The sequence below is a fragment of the Chaetura pelagica genome, unplaced genomic scaffold (assembly GCF_000747805.2).
Source record: "Chaetura pelagica isolate M959 unplaced genomic scaffold, ChaPel_1.0 scaffold330, whole genome shotgun sequence".
Classification (NCBI taxonomy): Eukaryota; Metazoa; Chordata; class Aves; order Apodiformes; family Apodidae; genus Chaetura; species Chaetura pelagica.
Genome location: NW_009951918.1, coordinates 923,623 through 942,945, shown reverse-complemented (window position 1 = coordinate 942,945; position 19,323 = coordinate 923,623). Strand labels below are relative to the sequence as shown.

The 19,323-nt window shown below is 37.5% G+C and overlaps 1 protein-coding gene across 1 annotated transcript in view; it reads left to right on the top strand.

Annotated features, from left to right (window-relative positions):
* Positions 1-19,323, top strand: part of TRPM3 (transient receptor potential cation channel, subfamily M, member 3) — a gene marked incomplete at its 5' end in the record, with an annotated part of 233,452 nt that overhangs the window by 109,513 nt on the left and 104,616 nt on the right. The window contains 3 exons of the mRNA XM_009995032.1: positions 6,982-7,195; positions 10,074-10,198; positions 18,785-18,956. Of these exons, the coding sequence (XP_009993334.1) occupies positions 6,982-7,195; positions 10,074-10,198; positions 18,785-18,956 (511 nt within the window). The remainder of the gene's footprint in view (positions 1-6,981; positions 7,196-10,073; positions 10,199-18,784; positions 18,957-19,323) is intronic.

Genomic DNA, 19,323 nt, shown 5'->3' with positions numbered 1-19,323 from the left:
GAGTATCACAAACATCAGCTGATAACCAGTCACCTAAAAATCTGCAAGACCAGTGCTAGAAAGAGAATCTGATTCAGTAAATAACACTTGTTTAAAGTGAATAAATTTCCACCTCCCTGAGCACTGAAAGGAATCAAAGCATTCTGTTGGTATCTTCACAAGGAGTGGGAACAAAATAAAATGCTTTTCACCAAAACTCAGAAAGATTCAAAGATACAGTAACTATCGTGCCATTAAGCATATATGGACACTTTGCATTAAATGTGTGTTTATGAGAGAGTGCTTTTTAAGTGACATCCTAGAAGAACACTATAAAGCCATAAACTGCCCTGCTGAGATAAAGTAGTCTCGGGTTAGCCAAGAAATGATGGTTTAAGGAAGCTGTTGATACCAATTTCTCTAGAGGATTTCTAGTGAGCTGGCACAGTGCCATAAGAGAACAGGAGATGTTCCAAGATACATGCTGTCTTCTCAAGGAAGTATACTCAAAGTGAAAATGTGGAGATAAAATCGGAATTTGACACGAAGGAAAGAGAAATCTCATCACAGAGTGCAGTCAGGAACGAAGGTATGAAGAATTTAGAAAAAATAAGACAAGGAGGGGTTAAAAAAAGGCTTGGAAAAGGAAAAAATGTATAATAATCTTTGGAAACATTCTTGTTCAGACATTCTTTTTGCAAACCCAAAAGCAGAGAAACTGGAACACTGACAGGGAGAGGGGGAAAGAGAGAAAAGGGAGAAAACATGACAAACGAACGTTTGTTCTTTGCCAAAAAAAAATGCTACTTAGTTATTTTCTAGATACTAGATATCTTATATCACTATAGCCTACAAGCTGAGTTTTGCTGACCATCATGGTAGGTTACTAGTGTGCCTATTGGCTAATAGAATAACCCTAGAAAGCAGTAAGACAGCAAGCTGACCAGCATCAAGGAAAGCCTGAGGGGACAAATTCATCACTTGTTCCTTACTTTATTTCCTGAAATGGATGCCCACTCATGAAAAATACTAAGCAAGGGAGACAAAGAACTAACTGGTATTATCTCAGTCTATCCTAAGAGTCAAACTGGTATTTTTTTCTGAATCAGGCTACAAGGAATGAGATGGGATTTACTAATAAAAACTGTAACCTCAGATTTACAATTGGGAAAATTTTAGTTAACTAATGGGACAGATTAGGGTGTGTAGAGACTGGCAGATAAGTATTTCCTCTATTGGAACTAATAGAATTAGATTTTAATAATATGTACACAAAATTAATAGTAAATATATGTATACTTCATAGGTATATTTGCAAGGCACAAATACAGTGGCATAATATTAGATCAGTTGTCACCAGACAATTAACAGTGGCAATTAACATTTTTAGCTGTTAAAATGAAAATACCACTAAAATTATAATAGAAGATGTGCATTTGGAACAAAACAGAAAAATTAATGTAGGTTGTCATATTGCCAGTAGAGCTGACTGTGCCAGAAATTTCATTTCCACAGCTACATAGAACAAAAATTCTCAAGCAGCATGAATTTTGCTAATATCATATTGTTGTTAAAGTATCTTCAGGGGGGCTGCATTAGCTACTTAAATCAATAATGTATCTGAAGGTTCAGTAAATTAGGTAGAAACATGTAGCCAAGATTAGATAAAACTGGTGAATGAGATCAATTTCTAAAGAAGCTTTTATTTCAGTCTTCATGTAACCACAGGTTATCCTGAAATAGCACTGTGTTTTTAGATCTCTATCTATCTTATGCGTTCCTTACAAGTGGCTCATCCCATTGCTCTTTAAGAACCACATTTAACAATTTTGCTGTTTACATTTACATTGTTTCTAGAGCAGATATTCAATTTCGACAGTTATAAAAAGATTCAAGAGGCACATGGAGATGCATATTTTATTAGCAGCTTTTGCAATAAATCGGTGGATTAAAAAATAATAAATAAATAAAGTGTAATCAACTTAATTAGTTGGCTCTTAGTAGTTTAAGAAGCAACATGGATGAGTTCATCTAACTATATACTGGCAATGTATTACCCTAATTCTGTGAGCAGTTATCAAGCTAATGTGAGGAATTCCATTCCAATTACAAGCAATGTTCTGAACAATTTCAAAATAGATTCTGATCATTAGCAGACCACTCCAGACAATCCTGCTGTGATGCAATTTGCACTGAATTTTTGACCAAAGTAAAAAAAATATATTAAATTTAATATCTGCCTTTCTGCACACATCAAACTAAACTAAAATTAAAAAATAAACCATCCTAATATTTTTTATTAATTGACATGCCATTCAATTTATAGAAAACTGCTGCTTACAGAACTGAAATTTCTTTGATCCTAATTTTTAAATTTAGATGGAAAATGACTGCTTAAAAAGCTTTAGTGAGTTAAATGTGCTCCTCCTAATTGAATACATTCCAATAATACATTTAATATGCACAATAAGAAGCTTACGTATGTTTGCAGCTGTAGAAGAAATATAGTTTACTCCAGTGCTATAAGATTAATCTTTCTTATAGTTCATGGAAAAATGAAAGAATATCAGAAGAATTCCAGTGTACATAAAATTTCTTAGACTTTTAAATATTAATTTCCTCAAAATGTTATCGTTTATTACAGATATTTGGAAATCAGCCACATAAGTGTATATTTCTGCCTTTAAAATATATTGAGCTTTATCAAAACTGTGCAAAAAGAATCTTAAAAGCCATCAGTGCTTTTGAGAAAAAAAAAAAGAAAAAGGGAGATAATTCTCTAACTTGCATAAACTGAGGAAAAGGTAGCAAACGATTCTCTTATAGCAAATCAATACTTCAAGAATATTTACAGAATTTAAAACATGATATCTTACATGGAGAGAAAGTGGGAATACCACAGAGAACTAGCTATCTGATGCCCATTTAAATCAATGAGGGTCCTTCCACTGACTGTTTAGTGGAACTTGGATGAGGCCTTAAGATGTTGAAAAGGATATTAATTTCTACAGAAACAGTCTCGTTTCATTCCAAGTAACAGTTTTTATGTTGAATTCAGTGAGAATTACATCAGGTCTGTTTTCTGTGTGAAACCTGCATTTTGAGGCCTTTAGCTTGAGAAAGTGTCTGCAGTGATGGAATCTCATTTAAGGCAGGTGAAATAACCACCTAGTACCTGCACTCATGAAAGAGAAAGAAAGGAGTAACATTGGATTGCAGATCACAAAATGTTCTCTGAGGAGTTTTTCTTCGAAGAAATACAGCAAAATTCTGAATCTTTCTATTTTATTCACTGAGACTCTCAGCTGCAATAATTCATTGTGTACTCTAATGAGACAGCAGTGCTAGAGTAAGAGAATAGGAATTTTAACACTCAGGAATTTCAACTTTTGCCAGAGGGCATTGGAGTCCAATTTGCAAGCATTGGACTGTTTGACTGATCATAGAATCATAGAATACCAGGTTGGAAGGGACCTCAAGGATCATCTGGTCCAACCCTTCTGGGTAATACTGTATTTTATATGAGATGGCTCAGTACCCTGAGGCACAGTTACTGTTTTAGGAAACCACTTGATAAAAAAGTGAAATAAGTATTGGCATCAAATGGCACCCTTGCAGAGTACTTCTGTTCTAGTTTTGGGATCAAATGGGAATGACAACTTGAACCTGATACTTTAATCATTTCTAAATCAGGTCATCCTAAGGTTTTGTAGTTCAAAACTGTACTTTTGCTTCCTATCTTGCCCTGCTCTGCTGACCCGTAACAACTGACCTCTTGCCTCCTACCATAAAGAAGGGAGTAAGCAATTAGGCATTTGAACCAATAATTTCTACCGCTGGCAGATACAATAGACACGGAGTTTCAAGGTAGAAGGGCAGTGGTTTATCTTACATTCTCATGTAAATTTTAAATATTCCTCTGGAGGCTATAGCAAATTAATTCAGGAACAGGACAAATACTTAATAAGATTCTAAACAAAAAAAATGAAAATGCAAAGTATTCTGCTAAAAGATTGGGGAAAAAAAAAATTAACATGGAAAAAATTGCCCTAAAAGTGTTTATTCATAATTTAATGCATACTTTAAAAGTGATGGCAAAAAAAAAATTATCTTGTACTTGCTAGTTAACATGTAAGTGACGAAAGTGTAATTGAGAATGTCCTCTGTAAGTACAAAAATTAACCAGACAATGATAAAAACCGAGGCCTATGCAGCTGATGCCATTTGTGCCTTCATTTAATATCATCCTAGATGATGCAGTGGCCTGTTTTCAGCAAACTTGTATGGCCATTCCTGATATGAATTAACTTTAATTATCTCCCCGTCTGTCTTCAAAAAAAAAAAAAAAAAAAAAAAAAAAAAAAAAAAAAAAAGGTACTAGTGTTCCCAGGATCTATGGTCATAGTTTGACCAGCAGATGTTTCATGTAGAATCCTTGAAGGATATTATCCATGTATTAATCTCTACAGTGTTAATATGATGTTGCTCTTTGCAGTCTTTGCTCTCCCTGAAGACACAGCAAAGGGGAAAAGGATCAGTCTCTTTACAAACCATCTGGTGTATTAAAACTTTGATAGCCCTCAAATCTTAATGGAAATTAAGATTTTCTCAACTCCCAGGCAGAAAATTGAATGTGTTGCTACTGAAGATGCCATTCATGTATATATAAGCTCAAGGGTACATTATGCTCTTGCTAGACATTAATATTGTATGTTCTTTGACTATTAGCTGTTGTGAATTTTCCTGGCTGCTGCAGATAATATTACCTACGCACTGCAATTAGTGTGCATTCCCTTGCTCAGGTTTCAGTTTGGCTGTGCCCCAGCTTACTGCACGGTGACTACTGGCCTCCAGAAATGTTAGGAATGGTTGTTTGCTCTGCAATAAACCATTCTTACAAAGAAACCTAACTATTATAAATTAATTCTGGAAAAAGTCAAGTCCCTTACTCTTATTCAACTAGAAGGGAGTCTATTTTGCTGTCATACAACTTACTGAGAAAGAATTTTTTGCCAACACTGATGAGACATGTTAAAAAGGGACAAAATTACTACATAATACCTGTGGATACTATACTACCTGGCCTGTTACTATAAGCAAGCTGGAACCAGGCATTCCTCTGTAACTACGCAAATCTTTCATTCTTAGGCATGAAAGCAAAGGTGCCTGTGTTACACACACTTGATGGCTGTTCTGAAAAATCCATCAAGTGAAAGACTGCTGAAGTAACTCTATATGTGTTGGTTCAACCAGATGTTTGATAGATACATGTCTTTCTATAAGCTATTTTATTCAATTAATAGGCTTCTTCCAGGTCTTACCAGCTATAGAAAAAAAATATATGCTCTTATGGCCCCTTTCTGCTATGTACCCATAGTAAAAAATTATCACCTGGCTTGTCACGGGCTTTGTGAAACCCTTCATACCTTATCTGCAGAAAGAGCACGAGAAAGAGCCCAGAGAGAAGGGCTTGTCAAGACAGACAGGTATGTGTGCAAGATGGCAGTGCTGCAGAAATATTGAAGGCAGTTGTTACATTTGAGCACACACAAATGGTTCTAATCTCCCTTGGGGCAAAATGCTGCAGATGTAGCACAGAAGAGCCTTGAAGTGGAAATGTGTTTCAAAGCCTTTTCAGGATCCTGTGCCTTGTTAGGCAAATTCATGAATCAATAAAAATCAGTGTGTAAGCCATAAGCTAACATTCATTCCTTTGAAAAGTAACTGTTTAGTAGTCTTGCTTGGTTTAAACTTTTGTGTGCTTGAACAAGCCAGCTTATTCCTGTTACTTCCTACCTTCTGAGATTTTATTACCTTGAAAATAAGAATCACATAATTACCAAGGCTGGAAAAGACCTCTAAGATCATCAAGTCCAGCCCATGACCAACACCACCACATCTGCTAGACCATGGCACTAAGAGCCACATCCAGCCTTTCCTTGAACACATTCAGGGACGGTGCCTCCACCACTTCCCTGGAAAGTCCATTCCAATGTCTAATCACCCTCTCTGTGAGGAAGTACTTCCCAATATCTAACCTAAACCTCCCCTGGTGCAGCTTCAGGCCATGCCCTGTTGTCCTGTCACTAGTTGCCTGGAAAAAGAGCCCAACCCCCACCTAACTACAACATTCCTTTAGGTAGTTGAAGAGAGTGATTAGGTCCCCCCTGAGTCTCCTCTTGTCCAGGCTAAACAACTCCAGCTCCCTGTAAGACTTTCCCTCTAGTCCTTTCACCAGCCTCGTCACTCTCCTCTGGACCTGCTCCAGCACCTCAATATCCTTCTTGAAGTGAGGGGCCCAGAAATGCACACAGAACTTGAGGTGAGGCCTCACCAGTGCTGCGTACAGGGGGAGAATTGCATCCCTGCTCCTGCTGGCCACACTATTCCTGATACAAGCCAGGATGCCATTGGCCTTCTTGGCCACCTGGGCACAGTGCTGGCTCATGTTCAACTGGTTGTCAACCAGTACTCCGAGATCCATGTGCTGGGCTGCTCTCCAGCCACTCTTCCTCCGGCCTGTAGAACTGCCTGGGGTTATTGTGGCCAAAGTGCAGGACCCTGCACTTGGTCTTGTTGAATTTCATTACATTGGCCTGGGCTCATTGACCCAGCCTGTCCAGGTCCTTCTGCAGCTTATTCCTACCCTCCAGCAGAGGGTAGAAACAAGTGTATGCACAGCTGTGACTCTGACTACCTATGTCATTTTTGGCAGACCACTTAGATTTTTGCTCCAGTATTTGGATTCATTAATTAAAAACATACATCTTTCAAGCATTGCTAAGCATATTGAAACAATTGCTTTAATTTCCTAAATGAAGCTTGTGAATTCTAAGTGTTTCCTAGTTCCTGATTTCCTAGTTCCCTAAGTTGAAAAATCATCAAGTTAGCTATTAGTGATTTTGTCATAAAGGTTGCCTTTTTCATTGATCTATTGAGCATACATCATATAAACCAGTGAGTATACCCAATCATATTTTATCACTGCCCTTATTTCTGCAGTATGTACGTGTGTCTTTTGACACAAAGCCTGACCTTCTTCTGCATCTGATGACCAAGGAGTGGCAGCTCGAACTCCCTAAACTTCTCATCTCTGTGCATGGGGGCCTTCAGAATTTTGAACTTCAGCCAAAACTCAAGCAAGTCTTTGGAAAAGGCCTCATTAAGGCTGCTATGACAACTGGAGCATGGATATTCACTGGAGGAGTAAACACAGGTAACAGCAAGATTGAAATAAAAGCACAGTGGTATCTAGGAAATTTAATTTCAGAAAAAATATTAGGTTTGATGAAGTTAAGAAACCATTTCATGTTCTATTTTATCAGTGTTGTCTGTACTATGTCTGAACAAGAAAATGGCAGCTAGCAGGAATAAAAAGTTTGCTAAAGTATGAACAGTGCACTGGGGAGCTGAAAATAAAACTTTCTAGTGAGGCAATTATTTTAGCCTATTGTCAGTGCAAACTTTATAAGATCAACAGTAAGCTACAGGGAGTACCTACCAGCCTGAAACCAAAGAAGTAAAACTCTGATTACATAAAATGAAAAACACTTTCATCCAGAAAACATCTTTATTTTATCTTCTAAGATGATCTGAAGAATGAAAGGAAAAAAGTTCTGTTCAGTGGATGTGATGGAAAACTTCATTGTGAATGAGTATCACTTTTCCCTTTCTTGTAGACGGCTTGACCTAGTGTTTTTTGTATTACCCCTGCAGCAATCCATCTCTATTTGAAGTTAAGTACATCTGTAACATACCAAATGGGTGTTCTAATGATAGCAGCTGGCCCAGCTTTGTTGGTTGACAGCATGTATATATTGGGAATAAGCTGCAAATCATAGTTCCCCAGATAATAAATGTTGTGGAGTGTCTTCCCAGTTACCCACCCTTAACGAGGGAGAAATGACGTGGGAGTCAGAGGAAAGTCAAAGAGTTCTGCTAGAGATAAAGGCAAAAAGTTTTGAGCTAGAACTTGTAAATTCTTACAAGTTTGCTGCAGTAACAAAACTGTAATTTATTATTTTAGTAAACCCACAGAATGTATCCTTTTACCATCTATAGAGAACATTGTAATCACTCTATCATGCATTAATTTTAGTGCATTGTGGATCAACTCCCATCCATTTTAGTATGAACGCTAATAGGACACTTGGGCTTTCTAGTTTCCAGAGCACATCAATAAATAAACAATATACAGTTTTATCACAGCAGCAATGTAAATATAGCGAAGAAGAGGCATAGCTTATAGAGTGCCAGATAAATAGACAGACTCACATGTCTGTAATATCCTCCACATGTCTGTAGAACAAGGAAGAAAATTGAGTTAAATGTTGACCCATACTCTGCAGTGATTATAGTTATGTTAGTTGCCACTACTCTTGTAGTGATGACAGATTAAAACAAAGAAAGACTACAGAAGTTTTGTGAAAAAGGACTGACTACAACATCAGCATTTGGGAAATGCCCAACTACTTCATACCATTTTTCAAATAATCATAGTTGCAAAAGCCAAAACAGTACAAATGAAAAAGGAAAGTCCACAAAATTACTGTTGGAAAGGATTTATTTATTTCCTGTAATCAAAGTACCTAGAAAAACCTATGAAGTTCAAGTTGCTGTGTGTTTTTTAACTACATATGATTCCGGAAACAGCACTGCATTATCAGTTATGTCTCATTGCTGTTTTTGACTTCTGGTGCAAAGTAGTTGGTTTCTTCAGGTCTAGATTTTCAAACTGTGGAGGTGAAGTGTAAGTGTTCTATCTTTATGTGAAAGTATACAAATTGAGCATTAATAAGTACATTTTTTTCTGTTGATGATGAATTTTTAAATCAGATTTCTCTTAAGGAGAAACTGAAATAATAGAAAAATCCTGAAATAATGCTGTTGGACTGAGAATCAGTAACGGGACAAAGAAGGTGCGTATCTGGCTATAACCGTGACTGTTAAATGACTTAAATAAGTTGTTCTCAATATTCATGTCATGCCAAAAGTTTATTATTTTAAACAACAAAAGTTTTTGCAGTCTGGACAGATTTTCTGATTTGAATCCTTTGGGTTGCCAGATCACGGCCGAATTAATAGCTTATTGAAGGTACAGGATTTTGTTCTTCCTTTTCCACCACAGGGAGGAAATGAGACTCCAGGACTTAGAGGATTTGTTAGGTTACAATGTTTTGCCTTACATTGTTCATTTAGGCTGTAGAAAAACTATGGCTATTGTCATTCCAATCTAGTTATCTTGAAAACATGTGATCTGAACGAGAAGCAAACACAGAAATTGAGTAAGAGACAACACCAAAGCAAATTCAGAGGTCTGCTTCTGTGCAGCCACATCACAAAAAAAAAAATAAATAGTAACACAGGGAGATAGACAGGTTAAAAAGAAAATATTGTATTAAGAGGAAGGAGGAATTGTACTTGTCCTCTGCAGAGAGATACCACTGAAACACTGACAAAGCTGCCCAAAAGCATCAGAGGAACATTATCAAAAAGGACTTGGAAGAGAGCTGGCAAGAAGTCATTATCTCTGTGCTCACTTCTGTTTTCTCACTGCTTCCCAGGGTGGTTTCTGATACTCTGCTTGAAGTTATCTCAGGTGACAGAGTTTGTTTAGAAAGAGTAGTAGAATAGCTTACCACAAAGTAGTGTAATGATATTTTCACATTTCCATCCTTTATTCAGACAGAAGGAAACACTTATATGTGAGGTATACTTTTCTGGGGGTTTGTGAGGGAGGCAGGAAGGGTTGTTTGTTTTCCTTTGCTTCTTTCTATGCTTGGGGAGGATATGCACATATGCACATATGTTTGTGAACACAAGTGCAGATAAACAAGTTACAGTTAGCTGTCAACGTTTACATTCGTATTTCTAGAGTTGTGTGGTTTTTTAATTGCTTCTTCATTTAGTATTTTTTAGATCAGATAAAATGGACTTATAATATTACTGTAGTAATAATCAGTAGGATTATATTAATCACTTTACTTAATTGTAAGTGTATGAACAGATATTCCTAAAACAAGCACTCTATATTAAATCCTTCCCATAACGAACCATAATTATTAATTTCTGATTTTTTGCTGTTTCTTTCCCAGGAGTCATTAGGCATGTTGGAGATGCACTGAAAGATCATGCCTCAAAATCTCGAGGGAAGATCTGCACCATTGGTATAGCTCCCTGGGGGATTGTGGAAAATCAAGAGGATCTGATTGGCAAAGATGTAAGCCCTATATGGACATAGATCACTTCCAATATATATAAATCTTCCATTTATTTTTCCTTTACATCCCTACCTTAGCAATTCCTCATAGAATTAATGTCTGCAGCAGAACACTACAGACACTGGTTTTCAATTGCACTCGATAGCAGTTTTGACATGGTAACAATAAAAATTCCTACACTGTGCATTCTTTAAAAATAAATTATAAAGAAATTTCATTAAATGCTATTCTCGAAAATATATTAAAATTTTCATCCTTAGAACACTACAGATGCTGAAAAGTCCATAAGAAAACACTAATTGCAAAGATCATAGTGCTATTTAGTTTGAAGCAATACTATGATGCTTTTGTTAAACTCAGAATTAAAACTGTCCCCCATATAACACACTCCATCCTATACATTTTCACAAATGTAATTACTAAGAGACTTATAAATGTCATGAGATCAGACCTTATTGAATCATTACTTCAGTCACCTCTGAAGGGCAGAGTTGGTGTTTCTTTTACTCTTTCATACCATTCTTAAACCTATGCTGCAACTCAGAAAAATCAATCTCCCAAATTTAAATACAAGAATAGTTTATTTATATTGGTTGTATGTTACCTGAAGCTTTTCTGGACCCTCTTTTTTCCTCACCTCTAGTTCATTTCCAGACTATTCTCTGGTCTGTCTTAGAAACAGTCTCTTAAGTTAGAGTGAATAAGAGATACAGTCTTCTGCATAAAAAAAATGTTTTTCTTGTCTACATTACACTAAACTACTCTTCTCTGTATGTTTGTCCATTAGCAGACTGGGGAGAGGAAGAAGATTCAATTATAAGTCAGGTTGAAAGGAATTACAATGAGTATGAAGAAATTGATCCAACTGGAATTTATTGCCATTCACTATTAATGTATAGCCATTAAGGGGAATTGTATTAGCATGGGGGTTTGTATGCTAACACCATCACTCCTTGTATAGTAGAGACAATCAGGATGGGACTCTGCATCATCAATTATGAGTCACAAATGACCTTTTCTAAGACGCAGTGCAAAAGGTGGCTGGCAGAAATAGCTAGTCACAAAGATGTGGTGCATCGCGTTAAAGTGTAATGTATACATCCATTTCAGATAACTGGTCTTTATTGACTGTGCATGGAGTTCTGGAAACATTGCAAGAAGAAGGAAGGCAAGAAAGGACATCAAATTGTTTGCAAATTTTGGGACATCATTATTCCTTCATTAGTTATTTCCACCTGTTGTAAAGCTACCTACCTCTGTTCTCAGCTTGTCACCACCTGTTAAGAAGAAATAATTTAGTTTCCCAAGTGTTCCAGCCAACTGGAATCATGCCATTTATTCCTAACTTCTTTAAAAGATGTTTTCTCTAAATGTCCTTCCAATTTAAACAGGAACTCAAAAACTTCTATGCTATTTTTAAATTATTTTTAATTTTTTTTAAAAAAAAGTATATGATAAAGCATAGTTTAATGCTTAGTCTGATTATCAGACAGAAAATTATGCACATTTAAAAAAACAGCAAAGAAAGCAAATTTGGGTAGTCTTACATTAATGCAGCCACGATTATATCAGCAGGATTACAATTCCAGGTTCATCACTGAGAACAAAAATGGTTCTGAAGTGTATCTGTGATAGACAAATTCAAAACTTTTCCTCCAAACCTCCTAGCCCCTAATATTGTCACTACATGACTGATCAATGGCATGATGCACTGCTGAAGTACTTCTGGTTTTATCCATCTCTAATGCACATGTAACTTTATTGCTTTATGCTTACTGATACTGAATTTCATCTTCCATTTTATTGCCTAGTCATGCTGCTTTATGAAGACATGCTTTAATTCTTCATAGTCCACAGAAATATTTGTAAGATTTTCACGCTCATTAACCCTTAATCCATCAACTGTGTTGAACTGAATTTGACCCTGCTTGAGGCAGATCACTTACGTCACTAAATCTTCTTAGTAACACTCAAGAAAATCAACTTTTCCTACTTACTGTTTTTCCCTCCCTTTCCCTCAGCTTTCCCCAGTTACTAATTCCTGAGAGGGCTTTCCCTCTTCTCCAATGTGTTCAGTTTCTTTAGAAGCATTTGGTGACGAAGCTTTTTGAAAGCCTTTTGAAAATTCAAAGAGTACTATACTGACTGGCTCATTAGAGGTGAATGCTGTGAAATGAACCAAGAGGGGGAAATATAAATACTACCATGAATGTGTAAAATGAATCATCATTAAGCAAGAAACAAAGGCCACAAAGGATTATGCAGTGAGGGGAAGTCAACCGATAGTAAAAGGCCTGTCGAACTCTGGCATCAAAGTGGCTTTATGCCTATATGCACTATGTCTAGTTAAATTATAATCAGAACTGAGTTGTCAAAATACACCCTTCCAGCATCAGATAGATACAGAAAATTGCCATAGTCATGGGAGGTGGGGTGGGAATTATTTCCATTGCCCAGGGCATGGTGCCTCCCTGTGCCCCGTGGTAAGTCAGGCATGCTGAGCAGAGCTGTGCCTCTGTTAATGCTCCAGCCCTAGCCTGGCCTGTATTGATCTTGAAGTCATAGCTGAGGGGTTTTATTACATTTACCAGTCCATCCAAGTCAGTCAGCTCTTGGGAATCCCAAGGGCTTTTTTCAGAGCCATACAGAGAACTGGCCAAGCTACTCAAAACAGTACTGTTGTTTTTATATCATGGTGGTTGAAGATCCTTAGAGACTCGTCTTACTCCAGTATTATAAAAGCAATGCACCAGAAAAAAATGCCACTCTTAATACACTTAGATTCTAATTTTAAAACAAAGCACAGGACAGAAATGTGGTTAGTTGCCTTATTTCCAGTTTTCTGATAGAAGAAATGAGGAAGTGAGGAGGCTTGCTCAGTCTTTTAAAAAACTTGAATTATAAACAAGTATATCCCTACATACAGAGCAATTCTTATTTGAAGAGTGTACTTTTTAAGTCTACATGACATGCACATCTTGCCCTTAGAGTCTTTTCACTCCTTATTTGGGTTTAATCCCTAATCATCTCAGTAGGAACAGTGTGTGAATTAGAAAGAGAACACTGGATTTAGTACTTTCCTTTTGCATAATGAAGTAATTCAGATAAGTCTCATTTTAGTCCAGACAAGCTATTTGAGACTTAAAATATGCTATTTTTGTGTGACTCAGTGAAAAGGACATGTCAGCTTACTATGATATGTCATTGATCAGTCAAGATGCTGTAGTAGATAACCTACTTAAATACAATGCATTTTTTTAGTAATTAAAATGTTGAGGAGGAAAAAGATCCCTTTTTCTTACTGAATAATTGAAATTAAAATTGAGCTTCAGCGCTGCTATGCTGAATTATTACAAAGCCCATAACACTCATTCTTCCATGTCTGCTATAAAAATCCTTCCATACATGGATCCAGCAGGTTGACATAAGGAGAAATTAACGAATTCTCTACAAATCTCTTGGGTTTTATTTATCTTCCCTATAGTACTGTTATCACCATGGATTACGGCGTATTTGTCTACCAGTGCTACATCATTGATCTTTAAGTTACACTTAACAGCTAGAGTATGGCAAAACTAAAACTCAGAAGAGAGTTAGGAAAAAGTTTAGTATTTATTATATTTAAGAAAGGTTTTACCTAGTGAAAAGGAAGCAATAGGAGCAATCTTTTATAATTTAGTGCAGCAGAATGCACAATCCAAAGTAAAAGTCTATTTGTAGACTTATGCATAAACGGATAAAAGTGCTACATAGAAACAAAAATGTTATAAGAAAACTACTTTCTCACAGCAAATTTTTGTATATATATATATAATGCATATTTATTATATAAATATATATTCTATAACATAGAATCATCATAGAATCATAGAATGGTTTGGGTTGGAAGGGACCTAGAAGATCATGTAGTTCCAACCCATCTGCAAGGCCAGAGACACCTTCCACTAGATCAGGCTTCACAAAGCCCTGTCCAACCCAGCCTTGGACACTTCTGGGGAGGGAACATCCATGATCTACCCAAGCAACCTGTGCCAGTGTCTCACCACCCTAACAATAAATAATTTCTTCCTAACATCTAACCTAAATCTCCCCTTTTCCAGTTTAAACCGTTACCTTTCATCCTATCACTACACACCTTGGTAAAAAGCCCCTCCCCAGCTTTCCTGTAGGCTGCTATGAGGGGCTACTATGAGGTCTCCTCAGAGCCTTCCCCTCTACAGGCTGAACAGCCCCAACTCTTTCATCCTGTCTTCATAGAAGAGGTGATCCAGCCATTGGATCATCTATGAAGCCTCCTCTGGACTCACTCCAAGAGCTCTGTGTCCTTCCTGTGTTGAGGGCTCCAGAACTGGACACAGTACTCCAGATGGGATCTCATGAGTGCAGAGTAGAGGGGCAAGATCACCTCCCTCAACCTGCTGGCCACGCACGTTTTGATGCAGCCCAGGATATGGTTGGATTTCTGGGCTGCAAGTGCACCTTGCTGACTCATGTTGAGCTTTTCATTGACCAGCATCCCCAGCTCCTTCTTCTCAAGGCTGTTATCAATCCATTCTCTGCCCAACTGGTATTTGTGATTGGAATTGCCCCAACCCAGGTGCAGGACCTTGCACTTGGCCTTGGTGAACTTCATGAGGTTGGCATGGGCCCACCTTTAAAGCCTATCAGTGTCCCTCTGGACATTCCAGCATGTCAACCAATTCACACAGTTTGGTGTCATCAGCAAACTTGCTGATGGTGCTCTCAATCCCACTGTCCATATCACTGACAAAGATGTTAAGCAGCACTGGTTCCAGTAGTGAGCCCTGAGGAATGCTATATATTACAGCTGCACTAACTGAGAAAGGCTTATTTTCATCAACACAGCAAGTTCTTTTCACTGCTTTTCCCTGATCCCATCAGAAAATGCTTCATTTTAAAGAGCTTAACTCCGCGAGTACCAAGTCCCCTTCATTTTTAGAATATCTGCTAGCTCCGTGAGATTACAAAGGTCATTCAAACTAGGAAAAATGTGCATTCAAGATATATTGTTGCCTTAGAAGTAGTGTCTCCTTACCATCTATGTATACGAAAAAAAAAGCACCTCATATAGCTGTCAAGCCAGAACTCACCACTTCAGATTTTCATTGTTGAAACACATTCTGGTGTGTCTTGTTAGAAAGACCAGTGTTCATATTACTTGCTCTGTATGTGTGCACCAGAAAAATGTGTACAGGCTGTCCAAATGGGCTACGTGTTTCCTTTTTGTTCTTTCATAGTACTCTGAATAACAACATCAGCTTGTAGCATGAAGCTGCTTCCTTCTGTCTCTCATACTTCTTTGTTTTCAGTGTCTGAAAGATTATGGCTTGCTTTTAATAATTTTCTGCAGGTTTCAGAATAATGATAAAAGTTACAGATCGCAGGCAAATAGCAAGTGTACATTACTGTTGGATTTGTTGTTATTGATTTTGGCTGGATTTTAGTAGATGTTTAGCAATTATCCTTCCAGAAAGATGTGTTAATCTTTGAGAATAAATTGCAGAGCTGAAGAAAAGAAAAAAAATTACTAATAGCCATAAATAGTTAACAAGTTTGTTTCACTATAGTTTTTATCCAGTGTCAAAGTATCAGATGACACTTGCAGGCAGAGTCAGGAAATAATGACTATAAGGAAAGGTGTAAGGAAAAGAGATTCAGCTCTCTCATTGCAAACCACAAGCTGGGAAGCATGTCTGGGGCGAAGCTGGGGGCTGGTATATTTGTAGCGTATATGGAGAATTTGCATCATGATACTTCCAGGGTTCTCTAAATTAAACCAGGAACTACTCCATTCCCTGCTGTACCCCAGAACAGGGAGTCTGCAGAGGGGCTTAATTTGAACCACAGCTACCACTTTTTGACAAGGAAAGCAGCCATCTCTCTCTTTCCACCACTGCTCTGAACACATTAAGTTTGTTGTCAACTCTCACTTAGACTGCTCAAGTTCATGTGTTGGATAGCACGACACATGCACGCTTGTTGTCCATGGTGAGTCACCCAGAGTGATTTTTCAAGTGCTGTCCCTATTTTGAGTGTCATATACCCACAGGGGTTGTAAATAGGGAATAGCGGCGCTTTTGATTCAACCGTGCTGCCACTGCAGGGTGCAAAGGAAACTGCTGTAGTTAGCCCAGTCCCTCACCCATTAACAGAATGCCCTCAACCCATGCAGCCTGAGTACTGCTTCTCAGCATGGCTGCTGTCACATTCATTAACCTGTGTTTAGAGGGGTTGTCTTGAGCTTAAATGCTTCCTTTCAGGTCTGCAGAAAGAGATTCCCTCTTCTCAGTGCAGAAGGAGCATGAAAAGACATTAAAATCAAAGTTTTCACAACCTTTTAACTTGCCTGTAAAATGTAAAGGGATTCAAAAGAACAAAGGAATGAGAACTGCAAGACTGAGAAATTGAAAATCTGCTGAGTATTGTGGAAAAGCAATTCACCTCAAGGAAATAGCCTCAGAGATAGGATTTTCTTGCCTTCCTGAACATTTTGCTTATCCTTTAATCAGGAAAAGAGTCTGGTAGTCTAATTTGCAAAAATTATTTTTTAAAGAAAATATTTCAGCTGTTGAACTGTGCATGCTGTGAATAGTTCAATCAAAAAGAATTGTATTCTCATTCACATCTATAGAATTTATTAATATTAAGATTTGCCTTGAAACTTAACAGCAGATACAGAACAAAAGCATAGCCTTCTAATCTGCCCTGCAGCAGCATTGCCAAGTCAGTGTGTGGAGCCTTTGGTGCTGCAGATTATTAGAACTGCAGATCAAGCTGTCACTGTTAGAAAGTTTTGAACTGTGGCTCTCGGGGACAAACCACAAGCTGTCAGTGGAACTGCATGCACAGCAATTTGTAATCCTACAAGCAACACAAGTAATTCCTTTTCTATCAGATCTTGCTGGCCTGGCTTTTCTATATTGCGAGATGGGGCAGGTATCAGTTTTTAAAAAACCCTGTAGCTATTTGAGTTTGATCTTATATATAATAAGTAGTAGGTGTGTGAAAAAGAACCTTTTTCTTTCTGACTGTGGCATGGGACACATGGTTTCAGAGTCTGTAGAAAATAATTAATGAGCATTTTCCAGCAGCATATTGACATTTGTGAAACTATGTGTGCCTGTAGAGCAAATATTTTATGAATGGGGCACCAAAAGAAACAGTATAAAAGAAACTTGAGCCGAAGCTATCACCTGTTACCACTGTGGAGTGCCCCTGATGGCCCAATGCCCCCTCGGTTTTCTCAGACCTATTTCCTCCCTACTGCAGGATGAATGTTTTACCGAGTACCCTCAGTGTGACAGTTTGTGACATCGGAAGAAATCTGTGGATTTTCTCTTGCCATCCAAGAGCTGACCAAAATGCTGCAAGCGTTAACATGTGAAAGTAGACAGCTATCTCTGGTCATAAAATTACTAGCACATTTATGAATAATTATGTCTTAGTTATAGAGCTCCTTAGAATAATAAAAAAAGAGAGAAGTATAGGAAGAAATTAATATATTTTTGTATGCCAGCATTTTTGTCAAAATATGAGGGTACACTTTTTTTCTTTCTTTTAATTTTTTTTTTTAGCTGAGTTTTGTAAGAAGTCAGTTCAGCATTTCTTCAGCTAAGACTTCATTTTGCAAATTTTCAGGAGTTTTGTCTTCCCCAAAAGACGTGACATACATAAGCAATGCAGGGAACAATATTAAGACTGACATTTTTGAATGATCATCCAGGATCCCTCAGCACAACACCAATTCTTTTCCCATGTCAGTGCAGTCTTACTTACAGCACTGGATACCCACTGGAGTAGCTGACAGCCAAATGTGACCCAGTGCTATTATTTTATCTGTCTGGAGGCTAGAAGTAGGAAATCTGCAAAAATTTATTCTGCTTGCCTGCAAAACAGTTTCTGCAGATGAAAACAAATCGAAGGAAATGCAGAACAGTTTCTAAAGCTACAGTGAACACAAGCCTTTGTTCTATGCTGAGAATTGGCCAATGTTTTTTCCCGAGGAAACTGAAAATGTGGCGTAATATCATGTGTATACCTTTCAAAGAGTAGAACTCACCTGTATTGGTGTGTTTGCAGAAGACCTCCTATGCTAGTGACTTTGAATGAGCAGAACAGGGGACATGGTGCCGTGTAGGGTCTATGAAGGAAGAATCACTGATTTGAATCAGATGAAGTGTGTACCTACAGCAACACTATTGAAAGAACAGCAGACAGGGTGTACAGTCTGTGTGTAGTCATACAGACCTTTAGAGGACTGAGTATTAGCTGAATTTAACACTAAAACAGAGGCCACAGATACCACTGAAACAGATTGCCACTGAAACCACTTTAAGCAGTGTCTGAGTCTAAAAGGTCGTTGTTTACTAGAGATGGCCACACTGGTTTAAGTGCTAAAGTTATTTTCTACTTTAGACATAGAAGACAGCAGTGCTTGAGTGCAAAACAATTTGATTATTTTTTTATTTTTGTATCATCCTGTCAGCTAGTATCTTGTAATTTATTTACTTCAGAGAGTCCTTTCCGTTTAGTACAGTTTTTTTTCCTCTGTCTCTAAAATGCAGGTGGTCCGACCATACCAGACAATGTCTAATCCCATGAGTAAGTTGACAGTGCTCAACAGTATGCATTCTCATTTTATTTTGGCTGACAATGGGACTACTGGTAAATACGGAGCAGAGGTGAAACTTCGTAGACAGCTGGAAAAACACATTTCACTTCAGAAGATAAATACAAGTGAGTAATATTGTCCTTGTGTTGTTTTATAATTGCAATTATATCAAAGACATTATGGGTTTGAACAAGTAATAAGATCTGTATATTTGGGGTAATAGGTCTACTGTCTAAAATGGTGATCATGAGCTAATAAAAGCAAATAATAGTGAACCTGAGTAACAAAGTTTTATTTTATAGTACTGTGATTACGGTTACAGAAAAAATAATTTAGTTTGTTTCTGTTAAATTTCAAGCAGTATTGTCAAGGCTCTTCAGGTTCAACATAGGCCTTTGGTACCCGCATCTCCTTAAAACTGTATACAGTTTTCGTTCCCTTTTTTTTTTTTTTTTTTTTTTTAAAAACAGGGGAATTTTAAAGGGTAGGAAA